This window comes from Erithacus rubecula (genome assembly GCF_903797595.1).
Source record: "Erithacus rubecula genome assembly, chromosome: 5".
In the NCBI taxonomy this organism is placed as follows: Eukaryota; Metazoa; Chordata; class Aves; order Passeriformes; family Muscicapidae; genus Erithacus; species Erithacus rubecula.
This window is the reverse complement of record NC_136687.1, coordinates 1,221,226-1,240,919: the sequence shown is the minus strand read 5'-3', so window position 1 is coordinate 1,240,919 and position 19,694 is coordinate 1,221,226. Positions and strand designations below refer to the sequence as shown.

The 19,694-nt window shown below is 45.7% G+C and overlaps 1 protein-coding gene and 1 long non-coding RNA gene across 14 annotated transcripts in view; one reads left to right on the top strand and one right to left on the bottom strand.

The window, feature by feature from the left end:
* SLC4A11 (solute carrier family 4 member 11) overlaps positions 1-19,694 on the bottom strand; it is a 94,389-nt gene that overhangs the window by 54,895 nt on the left and 19,800 nt on the right. For all 13 annotated transcript variants that reach the window (XR_013774460.1, XR_013774461.1, XR_013774462.1 and 10 more), the window contains exons 3-4: positions 10,413-10,556; positions 1,174-1,220 (exon numbers count right to left, since the gene is read on the bottom strand). Coding sequence is in view for 7 of the 13 variants with exons in the window: in XM_079307290.1 (XP_079163416.1) it covers positions 1,174-1,220; positions 10,413-10,556 (191 nt within the window). In the remaining 6 variants the exon portion in view is untranslated. The remainder of the gene's footprint in view (positions 1-1,173; positions 1,221-10,412; positions 10,557-19,694) is intronic.
* On the top strand, positions 4,674-5,051 carry LOC306802730. The gene is made up of 2 exons (XR_013774446.1): positions 4,674-4,799; positions 4,932-5,051. It is a non-coding gene; the product is annotated as an uncharacterized lncRNA (long non-coding RNA).

Here is a 19,694-nt window from a genome sequence, read left to right as displayed (position 1 = left end):
AAGAACTCTCTGGGATTCCCTAAAAAGCCCCCAAAGCTTACAAGGCTACACAAACTAAAATCTCAAGTTACAACCTGCAACAAAGCCTGAAATCCAAGATCTCAGGCACTGGCACAGCTGCCCAGGGCTGTGGTGGAGTGCCCATCCCTGGGGGGATTTAAAAGCTGTGTGGATGTGGCACTTGGGGACCTGTCAGTGGTGGCCTTGGGCTGGGGAATGGTTGGATTTGGTGACCTTTTGAGGGTTTTTCCAACCTAAATGATGCTGTGATTTACCAGGATCAGTGATGCTACAAGCTCCCATGACAACAGCCACTCCTTCCACAAGCCTCACAACCCTAAAGACAAAAGTTCACGTGGTACTAAATATAGAATCAAAGTGTGAGTTGGGTTGGAAAGGACATCAAAGATCACCCAGTGCCACCCCTGCCACAGGCAGGGGCACCTTCACCAGCCCAGGGTGTTCCAAGCCCCATCCAACCTGGCCTTGAGCATTTCCAGGGGTCCAGGGGCAGCCACAGCTCCTCTGGGAAGCCTCAGCATCCTCACAGGGAAGTTATCAAAATACCAACCCAATTCCTCCCCGAGTACTTTCTGTGCCCTTCCACAGCTGAAGGTTTGCAATAACAAAGCCTGTACAAGTTATTTTACACTTTCACCTTATCATTAGTGAGTTACAGTCTCAGGATCAAGTGTAAACTAAGTGTGAGCACCTAAACCTCCTCCCAGCCTGCTTGTTTCCAGGAATTTCACTCCTGCTGAACCTCGTGAAGGACAAATGATTAACTGGAATAAAGAAGGAACCAAATCCCAGCCATCTCTGCTGGGTGTCTCTGCTTCCAGCTCCAGAGGAGCTCAGCAGCCAGGATCTCTACAGCACTTGGATCCCTGTGGAGGCAGCTGCAGAAGAGAAAGTGATGAATTAATATGTCAAGGAATTGTCTGGGACAAAAAGCAGTGGAACAATCAGAATTACAGAGAAATTGTTTGGAGAATGAGCAGCACGAAGCTTTTTAGGTTTAAACAAAGGGAGAGGAATTCAAGAGAAGAAGCATTTAAATGCCTTTTGCTCAGGGCAGTGACAAGCAGCCCCTCAGTGTGTTTCATGAGCCTTTTCTGTACTTCTGGATGATGGAAAAAGCAAATTGGTCACACACACAGCAGCTCTACTTACCTTCCTTGATGTGTGCAGTAACACGCAGCCAGCACCTTCGCTTTCAGCTGGAAAGAGGGAAAAAGAAAAAAAACACATCAGAAAAGTGCTACTATCAGAGGTACCTGACAGGCAGCAGGAGCCAAACAGGAGGCTCAGAAGAGGTGAAGCATCAGTCTCTTGGCAGGGGATGATCTCTAGAGAAAAGCAGAGGTTCAATTTTTACAACATCTCCCATTTTGGAAGCGTGAACCCAGCGCAGGATTGGCATTATCTGATCACTAAGGGATTGTGTCTTGCTGCTTTTTCTGGCCAGGTTTTTGTAACTCTGATGTATTTTTACTCTTCCCTTCTCTCCCTCCCTCTCCACCTCCCCAAAAATCTAACTGCTAATCCTTGAAGTAATCATTTAATCCAATGCATCGTTGTTTGATAGATTGAGGCTACGGTTTCATGAGTCACCCTCGTTTGGAAACCCTCCTTGTCCTCGTTAAGGAGTCAACAATAACAGCCAGGCAGTTCCAAGGGATTGCAGGCAGCAACTCCAAGATGAGCACATTAATGTTCTGTCAACTCACCACGCTGCCTCCATAAATCTGAGGAGAAAGCAACACAGCTCTTGGGAAAGAAAACTGCTGTTTAGGGACTAGTAAATGTCACTGAGTACACAGGATGGGGGAACCCGGGAAATTCCCACTTCAAACCTCCAAGTGCCAACAATAACATTTTCTTAGAGTATCTATGAAGCTTTTTTTGGGTATCAGCTACAAAACAAAACCAAACCAAGCTGTATTTGCCAAAATCCCACTCCTTGCAGCTGAGGCAGCCTCTCCATGGCATTATTTGTCCCACAGGTACTTTTTGTGCAGAGAATGGTGGAATGGTTTGGGTTGGAAGGGACCTTAAAGACCATCGAGGTCATCTTCCACTTGACCAGGCTGCTCCAAGCCCCAACCAACCTGGCCTTGAAAACTTCCAGCCTGGCATCCTTCTCCTTAAGTTCTCCAAAAACCCCCCCAGCCTGAGCTGCTACCTAAATGAAACACATGAACAGCTTTAATTCGAACTATCACAGCAGCAGCATGGAAAAAACCCACTGAAGACCAAAACTTTTCCAGAGGTCAAGCTGTGGAAAACTACAGAGATGTAAGAAGAAGTTACAGTTGCTCAGATGAGGGTTTTGCTTCCTTTCCAGATCTCTCCTTCCAAATCCTAACCTGTAAGAGCTGCTGCAATCCCATGACTTGGCCACACACCTTCAATCCAAGCCCTGCCACTCTCCCAAAAATAAGTTGAGGGTGCAACTCACGTTCAGCTCCAGAAAAAAAAAACAATTATCCTTTGCATGAAGAAAACCGCTTTAAACAAAATCATAGCTGATCAAACAGAAATTTGAGTTGGGGTTCAAAGGCTCCAACTCAAAGTGGGAGCAGAGCTGTAGAAATGAGGAAAGGATTGACTTCATCTCCCCCTAAACAAAATGAGGTGGTTCAGAAGCTTTGGTTACATCACCCAACTTCTCCCAGATTTCACTTGGATGCTGCACATGTGATTAAAAGCATCACTTAACCAGACAAGTCTGCTGCTGCAACAGCTCCAATTATTCCTGCTTTTGACATGCCTTTTGGAAAACACAAGCTGTTTCATCTAAAAGTGCAATTTATTATTAAAAAGCAAGCACCCAAATAAACCAGAAACATCAAGCATTTTCCTCAGGCTCTCACATTTGTACTTCTCCAACGCTCACTTACCCAACTTCCAGCCTAATTACACATGCAGAAGTATGTGGGGAGATTTGGAAGCCCATAAATATTCATTGAGGACAAAACATGTTTTGGTTTATCTGCTGTTGCAAGAAATAGTTTAGGAGAGACAAAAAACACCCAAAATCCTGAACAATAGCAGGCACATGCTGAAGGGAGAGCTGCAGCCTGTCTTCATGGATACATGGAAATGGAATAGAAATTCTTGTTGTGCTTTTATCAGGCAGTAACTCTTGGTTCCTCTTATCATTCTCAAGGTGTATCAATCTTTGCTGACAGCTCTCTCACGTACCCAGCTGGAGGAGCACCAAGTGTTGCTTTATCAACACAAGCAAAAACATCTCATTACATCTGTTGGAGCAGGATCTTTCAGACTTCTCAAAAAAAGCTGTTCTGGGTATGGAGGTGGCACTTTGGAAAGCCCAGAGCCTCATTCATCATTCATCCCAACAACACATGGCTCAGATTTAATCCAGGCAGGGAGATGGATGGATATGGCCATCCCAGTTCTGGGCTGGTACCTTAAATGCTCACTGGAGTGCTACAACATCACTCAGGGATAGCAGCAAATCCACTGGAACATGACAAAGGGAAGGGAAAAATAATCAGAGACTTCTCAAGTGCTCTTCTGCCTTGCTCACATTAGAGATCCTTTTATTTCCTGCCAGGCAATATGGGATCAAACCCTGCAGGTTGCCCATGACACATCCAAAGCTCAAGACCAACCACCACCAGCCTGCCACTCATTTCCTCCTCTTCCACAGCACCATCCCTGCCTTCCTCCAGCCAGGGAGGGGGTAAAAAAAGCCAACACCCTCAGCCTTGCACCTCCACAGAGAATCCCTTAATGGGAATGACATGGATATAGAAACCCCTGGATTCACCCTGCAAGAAACTCCCCATCAGTCTCCTCAGCCGAGTCTTACCACCAAGAGCAGTAACTTGAAAATCTCAGTAATGTGAGATTTCACACCTGAACATCACAATCAAGCACAACGAAACTCTATGAGGAGGTTGGGACCACGTGAAATTTTCCTGTCTATTTTCGTGCCCTCCTTGCCGGACAGAACAGGCAGCAAAAGCCTATTTTAGGCAAGCGAGCGAGCGAGCGAGGGGCACCATTGTGTGTCCTCACACACAGCTGAGGGAGAGCTGCCAGGGGTGGCCGAGCTTATCTGTTGGGCTCTGCTCCAGGTCCTGCCCAAGGGAAAAGCCAGAAAGGCAGCGAGGCATCCCTGCCATGCCCTGGCAGGCACATCAAGGCGGCCGGTGCGTGCGCGCAGGCACGGAGCGCTCCCGGCACCGCCAGCCGCTGTCAACACCGCTGCTCGTGGCACACTCAGGGCCTGCCCCTCCTTTTCACTTCCCACCATTCTCCAAACAGACCCTGGGCACACTGCTGAAGGGCCTAGGCATATTTTACTAGGCGTTTTTCTCAAGTTCTAAGTATTTTTCTCAGGTCATGAAATCAGGATTTTTCCCAGGCTGGAGGCTTTTTCTCTATTGTAAACAGAAGACAAGGAATCGTAACAGAGATGAACACCTGCAAGATCCCTGAGAAAGACAGAGAGAAGAAGTGTCTCCTTCTCTGACCAATGATCTGTATTTTGTTTTGCACAAATTGCCTTATTTAAGGCTTCTTTCAATAAATTGCTCTTTCTTGCTCTTTTCTGCACCAAGCAAGAGTGTCTTGTTGGTATTTTTTTCTCCACTCCATAATCCTTCTCACCCCAACAAGACCCCATCTAACTTCAACCTGCACGAGGAGATTTAATGCTTGCAAGTTTATTTGCTCAGTTGCATCCCAGCTGCCCTAATAATATCCCTGAGAGCAGCCCAGAGAAACAAAATCCTCCTCGCTTCCCCCCTCCACCCCCTGCTTAGGTAACAACATCTGCCATGCAAGCCTGAAAACAAACCTCTAAAAGTCAAATATCAAAGTTTATGGCTTTTCACCTTTTGTCTTAAGAGATCTCCTTTCACCCAGGATCCCTTTCCATCCTTTTCCTTATCCAGGTCCCCAGTGCTGCCCTGAACACCTGAGAAGATCCAAAAGCCTTTGGAGCAAAGCCACCACTGGATGTCTGCAGCATCTTAAGACAGTATTTTATTTTGGGATAAAAGGAGTGGAAATTAAGAGAGAAAGAGCTTTTTGGCTGTGCACATTTCTTTAGATCTACAAACACTCCCTGGTGCATCTTCACGGTAAATATAGATAAGCACAGTAAAATAAATCAGAGCAGAATACTCTATTAGCACTTCCATGTTCACCCCTGAAAAATATCAAGGATCTGGTGTGAGTGAAAGCATTTAAGGTTTGGAGGCTTATCATTAATTAAAAAAAAAAAATCTATTTTATCTTTGTTTTTCATCAGGGGTCTGCCTAAATCTAAGACTCAGCCATTTGTGTTGAACCCCAGTGCAAGCAGTAAAGTTGTTCTGGTTTTCAAATCTGCCTTAAAAATATTTAAATAAAACCCCAACACCACAGGAGTTTGTCAGAAGCAGTGGTGACACCTCTAACACACCACTGGCAGTAAGGGACTGTACAAACAGGATATCAGGGGGATTCTTTGCTTTGCTGTCCTGAGCCTGGACTAATCACCATCAGATTTGAGTAATTCTGGTTAAATACTGTTAGATAAATAACTGTGCCTTCATTATCCACATTCCCACAATAGGCGAGACAAAGGGTTTGAAGTCAACTGGGTTCATCCCACAAATTCCCAGGTTAAAGTCAGGTGGGAATAAGGATTCTGGTACAGCAAAAATAGCAGGGCAGGTGAAGAACCACCCCTCACACTCCTGGGTGGGGAATTGGGAAGAGAGGGGACAGCACAGAGAGTGACCAGGGACAAGGTGTCACTTGTCACACCCACATGCTGTAAAAGCAGAATATTTCACCAAAAAACCCACCTGCAGTAGGTTCTGCCAACCAATTTGGGGCAGGGGGAAAATCTGCATTTTTTTTTTTCATGCACCCCAAACCCCAGGAGAAGCTGCTCTGAAGGACCAAGGTGAAGCACAGAGAAGTGAGGCAGCTGCCTCCGTGCAGAACCACCCGTGCTCCCCCTACACCTCCCTCGGCTTCCTAAGCAGCGCTTTGAAAACACCCTGGCCAGGAAATTCGGAGCGAGGCCGTCCCCTCCCCGGCACACAATCAGTATATCCACTTTCCATTAGAGGGTAGGAAGCCTCAGGAGCCCAACATCCCACTCTGACATCAAACTGCTAAAACAGGAGTTATCAGATGGAACGCGTGGGTCAGCATTGTGCCTCGAGACATAAAAAGGACCTTGGTATTAATGTGAGGAAATGTGACTATTGTGTGCAGAGTGATACCCATTCAAGCCCAGACCACTTGTCTCTGGACGCTACTCTCCCTGGAATATCCTTGGCGCCAGCATCCAGCTTTTCTCCTCGTCCCCTTGAAGAAAAAAAAAAAAAAAAGTCACTTGGGCAGGAGCTGGGCCAATTTGGATGCTGTGTTTAGCCGGGAGCAGCGGGCGTGCACGTGTGTGCCTCTGGAGCGGGATACAGGAAACTGTTGATTCTCTGTATCTAGGAATGATCAATTGTGCACAGGGTGGAACAGCTTTTAATTTCTCCTGAAGCGTAATTGGTGTTCCGCTGATCCCCCCCCCACACCCCGGCAGAGCCACATCCTGCTCTCCTATGAGTTTTTTGCTGCTCTCAGGAGTTTGTCCTGTTCTCCCCAAAACTGCTGGAGGCACCTCGAAAACTGCCAGTCTGAGCATCAGCTGCAAGGGGAGGAAGGCAGGCAGCTACAGCTCCACAAATCCTTGATAAATTGTGCCTAAATTTAAGAAAACACTGTGCAAACCCCTCTTGCAGTGTGGGTAAGGAGAAGGTGAATTGTTTCAGAACCTCAAACTACAAAACCAACATGCAAAGAACTGTTTTAAAACCCCAAACTACAAGAACAAGACCCAAACGATTGTTTCAAAACCTAAAACTGAAAAAACCCCAGGATCCAAATGATGAAAATATGTGCCTGGCTGATTTAAGAGACAAGGATGTGTCCCCTTGTATCCCAAAGACTCACTTGCATCACCTGTCCATTAAATTTTAAGCTCAGCCTAAACCAAATTGCTGTATTTACTTGCAGGGATTTAATTCCAGGTGTGCTGCAGATAAAGCTTTCCTGGACCAAAGCCTGGAGTGCCAGGATAAGGGGGAATGGCTTCCTACTGACACAGAGGATATTTAGATTAGACCTGAAAAAAAATTTTTTTACAATGAGGGTGGTGAGGCCCAGCTTGCCCAGAGAAGCTGTGGCTGCCCCTGGATCCCTGGAAGTGTTGAAGGCTAGGCTGGATGGGGCTTAGAGCAAACTGGTGTGGTGGAAAACATTCCAGCTTTCTGCAGGGGAGTTGGACTAGATGACCTTTAAAGGTCACTTCCCACCCAAACAATTCTGTGATTTTACTTGCAAACATTTATTGTGACTTCAGAAAAAAACCTCAGCCTAAAAACCACCCCAGATCTTCCCCCAAAAATGCAGATCCCAGATCCAAAAGCCTCCAGCTTCAGATAAACATCCACCTTCGTCTTAGAGCCACCAACATTTGCTGAAAACAAATGCTACCACCAAAATCCAAGTAACAAAGATAACAAGCAGAAGAGAATTTAAAAATAAAATAAAATAAAATAAAATAAAATAAAATAAAATAAAATAAAATAAAATAAAATAAAATAAAATCTTTCATCAGTTAATGCAGGAAAGCACTGAAACACCCAGGAGAAATGACCCAAATGTCACTTCTGAGGAGCATTTTAGTGCTCAGGCATCTGCACTGCTTTGGGCTCAGCATTCCCTGCAAAGGCAGCCAGTATTAATTAAAAACAAGACAGGCCAGACCTTGAACCCCAGATTTCTTCAAACCATCCTGTTTTACACACAAAGCCCAATATTTTATGTCAATGGTCAATTGTTGGAATTTTATGGGTCGTGCTGTGTTTTGTTGGCTCAAAGCTTAAGCCCACACAGTGATCTTTTAAAAAGAGAATTAGAGTGGAGAGCATCCAATTATGCTCATGGAGAGCTGCACACACATCACACAGAGAGGAACAGCTCAACAGGATGATGCAGAGCTGTCACTGCATCTGTAATTCCACCTTCACTGCCTGCCAGCACCTGGATTCCAGGGTTCCAACTCATCCCCCCCTCCCTAAATGGGAATTTGGGATTTTTTAGCCCTGTATTAAGGGGGGCAGCAACCTCACAGCAGCTGACCCAAAAAAAGTCTCCAGCAGGATAAAGTTTGGGCACCATATTCAGCCAGGAGAGCACATTTTGACTCAAACATTTCACCCAGCTTGGAGAACACAGGAAAATAAGATGAGGATGCAAAGATTCCATTCCCATGCTTGGTTTTCCTCTGTGTTTTCAGAGCAGCAGAGGATTTTGGAGGATTCTGGTGCTCCCCAGGGGTAGGAAATGAGATGTTTGGGACCTCTGGCATCACCTGGAGAAATCCTATACTTTTATTTCCCCCTTCTTTCCAGCTTGTCTCACTCTGGACAATCCACGGAAAGGTTCAGCTCTAGCTTTGTACTAGGAAATAAAAGCCTGAGTATAAAAACAAACCTCCCAAATCTTCCAAAGAGTAGCAGAGATGGAAGGGAATTTCTGAGCAGGGAACAATTCACTCCCAGATACTGGAGATGGCTCTGGCATAATGAAACCTCAGTTTGGGAATTGGGTATTTTTTCAGAAGTTCTGAGTATTTTTCTTGAAAGAGCTTAAGGGGCTCATCTCAGCCACCCAAAAAATCACCCCTTGAGGAGGATCAGCTGTGCCCTGTGCAGCCACAGACTGATTTGATGTGTGTAAAATCCAACCTGAAAAAACTCCAGTAAAACCATCTCTGTAAAGGAACTCATAGCCCAAATGACTCCAACGCTTGGACTCTTTGCCTAACAGTGAAAAAGCTGGATTTGGGCTACCTGGATCATTTTGATGCTGTAATGGGGAAAAAAAAACCTCAAAAACCAAAAAAATAACCTCTTTTTTTCACATTATTGAAAGTTTGGGCTTTTATTCTGCCTGAAACTCATTTTTAAAATCTCCAGCCTTCCATCTAAAACAGGACCTGAGCACACCAGAAATCAATTTTTCCTTAAAAATCCTGAACATCTCAGCTGAAAAAAAAAAAAAAAAAAAAAAAGGAAAACATTAATAGCACCAGCACAAACAGCAGTGCTTCAGGGAAATAAGGAAGCCTTTTTTGTCCTGTTTTGAATGGAAGGGAAAACAAAAAAAAAAAAACCCAGGAGGACACACAAGGAAAGTGAACTTCTTCAGATGCAGAAGAATCCCCAGCACTCGCATTCCTCATCCCCAAACAATGCACCCCAAGGCATTAAGTCCAGGCTTGTCATAGCAGAGCACAGCTCCCTTAAATCTTTCAATTAGGATGGCATTTGTAAAATTGCAGGCTTGGAAATTGCTGGATATTATTCCTAAGTTCAAGCCATCACTTAGAGTCAAAAAGCAGACTCCAAGATAGTCAAACAGGGGTCCAGGCCGTGCCTAATCTGCATCACCATTCCCAGTAATTGCTCACTGCAGATCAATTGGGGTTTGCATGTAACCTAAAAATAACTTTTAACAAACTTAAAGGACTCTGTGACACTGCAACACCAAGAATAATCCAGAGTCTGTGCATTTAACCTCTAAACTAGCCCGTGCTCCAGCTGCTGGGACAAACCCAGGCTCCTGCAGAGTCTGAGAGTTGTGTTTTCCCAGGCACATCCTAGAAAACCCAGCTATCACAAAAAGGGTGGGAAAGGACCTTAAAGATAATCCATTTCCACCCCCTTTGGGCAGGGACACCTTCCACCAGACCAGGTTGCTCCAAGCCCTGTCCAACCTGGCCTTGAACACTTCTAGGGAGTAAAGAAGGTTAAGTTTTGTCTAACTTCAGAACTATTTATCTTTCTGTAACTGAAAGTATGTTTTAGAAAAAATAAAAGATTGTCGGAGCCACCAGCCACAAAAAAAACCAATTCTTCATCTATATGACTTGATTTCTGTCCTCTCCTAAAATCTCTGTTTCTCAGATCTGGCTTGGCACTACGTGGGATCTCAGTTTAGATCTGTATTTTCTACCTCTTCCAGCTTTACTTCTCAAAGGATTCACTAAACATTGGTTTTTATGGGAAATTATGTGAACGGGATTTCATTTGGTTTTGTGCAGAAGACAAAAAAGTTCAAAATGGCATATGAAATGAAACAAAGAAATGAAAGGAGTTTTTGGTGAAGGGCTCAGCTATCTTCCTCATTTATCACAGGACCGAGGATATTAAAACACTGTGCACAAAGGTTCAAGGACGGGCTGGACAGGGCCTAGTGGAAGGTGTCCCTACCCTTAAAGAAATGACATTTAAAGTCCCTTCTCACCCAACCCAACCAAATCCCACTAGCAGCAGCCTGTTGATTCTCCTCCCATCCCAGTTTTTGGGGCCACTCACCGGCGGCGCTGGGAGGCCCCTCGAGGTTGACGTTGACGAAGAAGCGGATGCTGTCCCCGGACACGATGGTGGAGTTGACGCCGTCGAACAGCTCCTCGCTGGCCGCCTCCTCCTTGGCATCGTCCGTGTCGCACTTGAGGTACCCTGACAACGAGACGGGGGCGCCATGAGAGGCCCGCAGGCCGCCCTTGGCCGCGGTGGAGGACGCGTCGGCGTCCAGCTCCGTGTCCGTGTCCGTGTCCGAGTCCATGGCGTGTGGGGCGGGAGAGGCCGCCGGGCCCGCGGCGCTCGGGGAATGGCGCCTGGCGTGTTTTGGCGGCGCGGCCGCTCTGAGGGTAACGGCAAGGCCCGGCCCCGGCAGCCCTCAGCTGAAACTGCACTGCAGGAGGGAAATGCTGAATAAAAACACCACCAAAAGCAGCAGCTGCGCCCAACCCAGTGATGCTGGATCCCAAAAACACGGCGCTGTCGAGCTCTCGGTGCGTTCTGGCACTGAGGCCTTGGAGAAGGCTCCCAAATTGGAGTGATGATTTGGGTGTGTAGTTAAAAAAGTGTGTGCTTTCACGTGGTAAAAGGTTTAAATTTAAGGGGTTTCTAGTATGGTAATAGGTATAAAACAAGATGTAGAACAAGTAATCGGTATACAACATGATTTTGAGTATGTCTTTTTCAGTGCTCATCTTCCTTCGTCTTCATGAGTTTCAGGTACTAGTGTCTAGTCAGTCAGTCAGTGTCACACTACGAGTTATGAGAACTTCATTATTAGGTTAAAAAAATAAATAATACAAGTGTTAATTCTCTAATAAACTATTTAGCTTTAAGAAGCCTTGTAGCAGTTGGATCTTTCTGCATTTTCCTCGCTTCTAGCAAGTAGGTAGAAGTGCTGCTATCACTCTGTACTTTTTACTAACATTTAATAAACAACCAAGCCCAAACACAAAAAAACCCCATTTCCTTCGTGCATATGTTAATCCTAACTCTGAATAAAAGAAAAAGAAACTGAAAGAAACCACTAATTAAGCAGTGCAAACTCCCCCCTTGTTACACACCCTGAACCCAGTGCCACTCCTGAGTCACGGCCACGCCTCTGCAACACTACAACTTGAAACTACAGGTGGAAAAATTTAAAAAAATAAATAACAATTTCCACCTGATAAGGAGAGAGAGACCCACAGGTCCCCACGGGGCAGAGGAGAAGGTTGCTGGAGGTGGCAGCACTGAGAATGCAAGACAAGTTTTTTAATTACACCAGACAACTCCTTAGCCTTTTGTGAGGCTTTAATTAGAGTTTAACCCAGCCTCATCCAACAGCAAACTGGTCCCTGTAACATCTCATTACGGAGCAGCTGGAGGACTCTTGTAGCACACTCATGCATCATGTTTAATTAGGAGAATTAGGGACATTATAGAATGTCGATTTTTACATTACCAGGATTATTCAGCAGCTTCTCCTCTTCTTCTGACAAGTCTTTTATGCCTAATTCGAAGCAGGAGGGAGATATTTCATTAGCTGGCTCTAGGCACTACAGTGAAATGAAAAGGGGAAGCTTCAAGGCAGAGGCTTGAACGGAAACTAAAATATTGATGGCTTTTTTTAAAGCCTCGTATAAGCAAATGTGGAGGCAGCAGCTGAAAGCAGCACATGCTGCCTCTGAGGGATCAAGCTGACAAGTTCTCCACCACAAAACACAAACCCAGAGGAGTCAGGCCACAAACAGAAACTCAGTGACACAGGACAGGAGCTGCAGCATTTCCTGCCATGAGCTGATGGAGATCAGCATCCCCCCAGAGGGCTCAGAGGGTGCCAAGGGGCTGCAGGAGCTTCAAGCCTCCAGATGATTCCTGAACTGCTTATCAAAGGTGGGAAACCTGATAAAGCCCCTCACATTAACCCCCCTTCTGATCTCTGCCTCCTTCACCTTACAGCTTGACAGGAATAAATGTGCATAAGCCCTAAAGGCTTCAAAAATCATCCATGCTGTCCTCACACAGCAAAGCACACCAAGAATATCACCCTCTGCTGCTGGCAGAGCTGAGGGTGTCTGATCCCTGCACGATGGAAACGTGTCCAGACAGAAAAAAGTGAGGTGAGGAAAGTACAGGAAACACCTGAATGCTGTGGGCACCACCAGCTATGAAATGTCTGCTGGCAGATGTGGCAGGGATGTCCTGGAGGGATGGACAACAGCCAGGCAAGGTGCCTACTGCCATCAGAAGTACTGAAAAGTCCCACACGAGCATCTCAACCCCAAACTAAGTCCCAAAGCTGGGATTTGGTTCCTCCAAAATGCAAGATGGACACCAGAATCTCTCCTCAAAGTTGAGCACCCACAGTGCTGATATTCCCCTCAGTGCCAGAAGAGTTTGGGCAGCCCTGAAAAGGAAAAAAAATCAGCCTGGGGAAGGCTTTTTCCACCTCAACCACATCCAGAATTGCAGCCTCAGGGAAGTTCTGAGCTTCATCTCCAGCCTTCCCACTCACTGGGTCAGATGGGAGAGACACAAGGATAGTTTGAGCACCCAGCTCTGAGAACCTGGCTGAGCTTTTCCTCCCTGTCCCGATGGGATTAGGTGGGTAAATAGGGAAAAGCCAAGCAGGAAGAACGATTTATTCCCCAGCCACTGAGACGGGTTTGATAAGAGGGTGGCAGTGGTGCCTCTGCCAACAGAGAGGGCTGGAGACAGGAGAGAAGCAGCCCAGGAGCTGGAAGAAGGGCAAGGGTGGAGTAGGATCAGAGGGTTGGGCAGAGGTCAGTGAGGACTCTGGCAAGGGAAGCATCCTCAGCTCCTCCCTTTAGGGGAGGAAAGAGCAGAACAAAAGGCAGCCGAGCCTCGTGTCCCCTGGGCAGGGACAGACAAACTCAGCCTGCAAATAATCCCCAACCTGGGCTGGGCAGGAGCTGCATCCCCAGACAGGTGTCTGCCTTGTCACTGAACCCCCTCCAGCCTTTCAGACCACTCCTGTTTGGAACCCTCCAGCCTATTTGGTCTGCCAGGAGTTTGAAATCAGCAGCAATTCACGCCTGTCCCAGGCAGGGTGACCTCGAGGTGACACAGGCTCTGTGTGTGTCCCTCTATGAGTTCCAGCCCTGCCTCCAGCCCTGGCAGCTGCTTCCCATCCCATCCCATCCCATCCCATCCCATCCCATCCCATCCCATCCCATCCCATCCCATCCCATCCCATCCCATCCCATCCCATCCCCTGATGGTCACCCAGTGCCACAAGCAGCAGCAGAGGCTGTTCAGCTCCCCTGGAAGTTTGATGGGTGCTCTGCAGAAGTTCAGAGCAGGATCTGATGTGGCTGCTGCAGAATTTGTGCCAATCAAGTTTCCATACAGAAGTCCCAGTAAAACTTCACAGGCTGTGTCAGGAGCAGTTGCTTCAGAGACAGAGGGCAGAGTTAAACACCTTGTCTTGGTTTGAAAGATAAGTATCTGCTAAAAAAAAGCAGGAGCCTCTCTTGAAGTGGAAAATGCAAACCTCCTCCTCCCAATTATTTTAATTTTGAAATTAAGGGGCTTTCAGGGTAAGATACAGGAATGGGAATAACAGTTCTTTAGTAGGAAAAATTAAAATAGAAGTACAGTAATGCAAAAGAAAAAAAGAACCAAAACACTGACACATCTCTTCATTGGCATCAGATTTCCTGGGGGAGAGTTTAAGATCTCCAAATTGGTGCTGCCCTCATCTTTGTCACTGCAAGTTGGCACCTTCAGAGGAAGGCAGAGCTGGCTGAAGTGCCACCAGCTAGATGAGAGGGCCAGTCAGAGCTCTGAGCACAGAAAGTGCCACTTCAGCCCAAAATATGGTCTGAAAGCACTGGGGAAAAGAGGCTGAGCTGAGGAGGAGCTGGAATACAATTAAAGCTGGCTCAGATCAGAGCAGCCCCACTGTGATCAGGATAATCCCCCTCAGTCCACCTTGCATGAGATGTCATGGCAAAGAAATGGAAAAATTTGGGAAGTGCACAAGAACAAGGAGAGCAAACAGGAACAAAACCCCCTCCTCACCCTCTGCTGGCAGAAGCAGCAGATGCTTTCTCTTAAATCCCCTTTTACCTCCAGGGCTTCCCTCAGTGCACACCATGCAACATGAAAATAAACCAGAAAATAAACCCAATTTTATGCAGGTGGTGGGAAGACAAAAACAAATAAATAATTATGATTTCTCTGGTGATTCCCCTCCAAAGAATCACCCCTTCCTCTGTATTTTATCCCTGGCCCAGACCTGCCATGCTCTAATATCTCAATATCCACCCAAGGCCAGGCTGGATGGGGTTTGGAGCAATCTGGTCTAATGGAAATTGTTCCTGCCCATGGCAAGGGGTGGAACTGGATGATCTTTAAGGTCCCTTCCACCCAAACCATTCCAGGATTCCATGATTCCATCCCCAGTCCTCTCTCACACTCTCAGCTCCACTTCATCTCCTGCTGCTCTCAGCCCTCTCACAGCTCTGACAAGGTGCCTGCCCTGCAGCTATTTTGTTTTGGAGCTGAGTTTTAGTGCCCAGGGCTCTGTAGGGAGTAGCAGTGACTGCAGCTGCTGCCATCAGAGGTGGCATTGAGTGTCCCACTGCTGCTCTGGTGGCACCTGGCAGCTGCACCTGGGGCAATAAAATCAGTGAGCAGGAAGCTCAGCCTCAGCCACATCAGATATATTCCCTGGAAAAGCTGAAGTGGGAGCAGCACTCCCAGCCCAAGAGCTGCAGGCTGCTCCAGCAAAGCCAAAAAACCTCAATCAAGCTCAATTTCCTGGGAGAAAAGCAGCTTTATTACTAAAAACATCCTCTTACACCCCAGGTGATGGAAATGATTCCAGCCACAGCTCCTGCATGACATCTTGGGGTGTCTCAGGTGACAAAACCAATTGTGGAGCTTTAACCAACATCTGCAGGCACAAGCCACTGACTCAGAGCAGTTTTCTGGAAGCAACTGATTTTTACCCTCAATTTCCAAGGCCTGGAAAACTGTTTTCATTTATAGCAGTGCCTATTCCCTCTGTCAAATCCAAGCCCAGGCTTCCAGAATCGTGGAATTGCATCCCCTCCTCTTCTTCTGAAGTTGTAGTTACCCCTCCAAAAAACTCTCCTGAGAAAGCCAGGAACCTCAAGCTACATTAAAAGAGGCTTTTTGAGCTATGATTGGCAATCCAACACCATCAGCTTGTCACCTTAAAAGCCATTTCGGATTTCTCAAGTGAGTTTTTAGGCACAGAAGGCAGCAAAATTGTTTTGGAAGAGCCTGAGAACCATTTTTGCATCCATTTTCTCAGAGAAATTGCAGGTCAAGTACAGAAGGTCAAAGGAATCAATGATAATAATGTATATTCAATAGCTTTTAAAGGTAAAGGAGCATCAACTGGGACGTGGGCATTAGCCTAAAATCCAGTCTGGTTCTTTTGAGCATCCCAGTGCTTGGCTGCAATGGAGTATTAAGGAACTCAAAAGAGACTTATGCCTGGTATCTACCTAAAAACTGGTGATAATACTGGCATTGAGTTAAAAAAAAAGTTATCTTCACCTAATTTTTCTCCTTGTGGATTTTTAACTTGCTCTAGCCAAAGACACTAATTTTCAAGAAAGGCATGAAGTTTTAATTAATCTCAGCTCTCAGAGGGTTTGCTCTGCTCCCTGCAGGCTCCAATTCACTGCATCACTTGGAAAACACCCAAATCCCCAACTTTGGGTGCAAAAGGAAACTCAATTAATAATGGAGCATCCACCTCCATCCTGACCTTTACACTCTGCACAGAAAACACAGATTCCTGGTGCCTCCATAGGTTCCAGTCAGTTAACTCTGGCAGGGAGAGGGAAACTGGAGGGTTCAGGAGAGACCTGGAAGAATTCTGTATGAGTTATCAGTTCTCCAACCTCCAGAGCATTCCAGAAAAAAAGGGTTTAAACAGCACCCTACTCCCACAGGAACCAATCTGATTCCTGCATAATCACCTACTTACCAAAATAATTCTACTTTTTTTTTTTTTCTCCAGATAAAATGAGTGCAATGACATTGATATAACCACATTTTTTAGGTAAATACACACCTAAACTTTACACATCCCTGCTGAGGTTGAACTGCAAAGTTTGAGGTTTGTTTTGCATGACAAGAGTCATGGAAAAACCCCTTCCTTCCTAACAAATTATTGCATTTCAGAGACAAAACCAACTGTGAGGCTGCAGCCAGCTAGCAGCACCCAAAGCTGTCTCCCACCCAACTAAAACTGAAACCACATAAATAAAGCTGGATGCTTGCTAAGATTTGAAACTTTATTAATTTAATTCACAGCTGAGAGGGTCCCTGGCAAGGCTCACAGGGACACTGTGCCAGCCCAGGACACACCTGGGGGGCTGGGGGTGTCCCCAGACCTCATGGCTGCACTTCAGAGGGTTTGCTGCTAAAAATTCATTAGGCAAGAGGATCCAGAGCTTATCTTGAATACCTGGGTTAGAAAAACTCCTTCATTAAGAGAAGTTTGTGGTTGCCTCATCCCTGGAAGTGTCCAAGGCCAGGCTGGACAGAGTTTGGAGCACCCTGGGATAGTGGAATGTGTCCCTGCTCAAGCAGGGGTGGGAGGGATGGGTCTTTAGGGTCCCAACTCAAATAAATCACTCTAGGTTTAATCAAAATAATTTGGGTTGGCACAGGCAGATCTTCAGGTCATGTAAATGGGATTTCAGAAGTGCCCCCCACTGCCAGACCTTCCACAGGTACCTGAAGAGCCAAGGAAGTGCTGGGTGCTGGTTTTGGCTCTGCAGCACTCCCTGGGAGCCCAGCAGACACAGATTTTCTGGAGCAATGACCACCTGCTACAATGATGTCAATCCATTACCTCAACTCAAGAGCACAGATTAAACCACAACCTCCTCTTGGAAAGGAAAAATAAAATAAAATAACAAATCCAAACTAGCAGAGGTAGAAAGTGCAGAGCAGGTGAGTCACCAAGAGCAGCACTGGCTGACCATAACCTCAGCTGCATCTTCCCAACCCAGCTCCAGCCTCCTGGCATGAAGAGCCAGATGGAAACATCAAGCTTCCCCTGCCACTTCAGTGATAATTCATAACAGAACTCCAAGAGCTGATCTGCTGCTGCAAATAAAACCCCTCCAAAACAAAACAAAAACAAAAAAAAAAACCCCAAAACAAACAACACCCAGGCACTTTTGAATTAATTCCAGTATTGTATTTTGCAGCCAGATTTCTAGGAAATGTTGTGAATAATCCAAGTAATTCAGTGGAGTGTTGTTGGGGTTTTTTGGTTTTGTTTTTACGGAACAGAGGAGCACGTGGAGTGTCAGCTTTGCAGCAGAACCCTCAGAAATCAGGGGTGCTCCTGCTCCTTTCATTACTTTATTGCAGGCCTCCTGATAATTCCAGAAATAAAAATGTGCAAGAGACCTGTGAGCCATCCCCTTGTGCTCTCCCACAGGTAGCAGCAGTTCATCTCCTGCTGGCAAACTGGGCATCCACTGGGAAAGGATCTGTTCCACAAAAACATTTAAATTAATCTCCTACTTAAGCAAACAATTCCAAGACAGATAAAGTCAAATATAAAAAAAAAAAAAAAAAGAAAAAAACACCCCCCAGCACACATACCAAGCTGAACTGCAAACTGAAAAACAAAAACAAGCAGATAAAATATATCCAAACATCCCAAGCCAGACTGGGGCCTTGGGGCCCTTCAACACAACTGTGATTTATTGTGCCAGCAAAACCAATTAATAAGTCAGAGGAGACCAAGCAGTGAGGGATTTGCTCTGGAAGACCAGAAAAAAAAAAAAAATTTATGCTGCAGGATCTGTTGAGCCAGCTTTAAAACAATGCAACAATTGAGATATCCCCAGCACTGCCCTGGGATTCCTCCCCTTGGATTTTGCAAGAGGAACCAAAAAACTTCTGGTTTTGTGTCTTATCAGGGAAAGTTCTTGGCTCAGTTAAAAACCTCATGGCAATTTGGGCAGAGTTTAATCACTTGCAGGTAATTCCAGAGCCTTTAGAGCTCATCCACCTCCACCAGGAAGGTGCAGGATGCTCACAAGAGACAATGGGGGGCTTGATGATTTAATTCTGAGCCCTGATTGCTGAGCTGCCTTTCATCAGGGCTCCAATTATCCCCAGGTTTGGACTGGGGCTACACACTCATCTCATTACTCACTCAAATTCGCCAGAAAGAAAACTCATTTGTCAAAACAACCTTCCAGAAGATTTAAGTGACTTTAACACACAGGGAGGGGGACACCAATTACCTCCAAGCCCTGCCAGGTTTGTTTGTGCAAGAGGTTTGTTCCAGAGATTTAAAAAAAAAAAAAAAAAAAAAGGAGTAAAAAACATGAATTTTCATCAGCAAGACAGAGGACAACCATTAAAACTGAAAATACTCCTGGGTTGAAAACAGACTGTGGCCAGCAGATGCCATCAAATTTGCTGCCACCACCCTCAATCAGAAATATCCAACTGGGCAGACACAAATTTATTTCCTTTTTTTTTTTCTCTTAATATTGCCTGTACAGAACAAACTACTCATCCAGCTACATTTTAAGTATTTACCTCATGCAAGGCACAAAAGTGGCTTTCAAGTTCTTCCAGAAATAAGGGAAAACTTGAACTCAAGGCTGAAGATGTGGTCTCCTTGATAAAATTTCCAAATTTTTAGCTAGTTAGGTTGGGAGATGGTTGGGACCATAACAACCTCTGAAATTCCCAAATAGTCACATATTAATTCACTAGAAAATCCTTCCAGGGCTTCCCCCATCTCCTCAGAAATTAACAGAGCTACAAATGACCAAAGACTTGAAGTTTTTATGGTTGTAAACATCCAGGAGGTTCTTCCAAAGCTCTGCTTTGGTGCTGCAGCCAAGATCACCCTCGCTACAGCCCTTTCAACTGAAAAGGAGGTTTCAACTTTTAAATTTGAACATTGCTGAGAACACAAGAAGGGTAAAGGAAAAGTCAGCTGGCAAAAGAGAGACCCAGGCTCCGAACAGAGCCTCAGATATGCTCAGAAACAAAAACATCCTAATTACTAAGAATACAGAAAACCATATGTATAGGCAAGATCCCAGGAGGAGATAAGGAAAAAAGCTCCACTCTACGCAGAGCGAGAGTATCAAAAGATGTTGCTCCGCTGAGAAAAGGGAGGAAATTGTCCAAAAGAACAGAATTAAAGAGTTTTCTTTTTTTTCTTTGCCCTCTCCCAACAGAGCATTAAGGGACTGGGGATTTTTGTTGTTTCAGGGATGGGGCAAGAGCATCTCTTGCCCAGCAGATCCCCACAAGTGGCGCCAC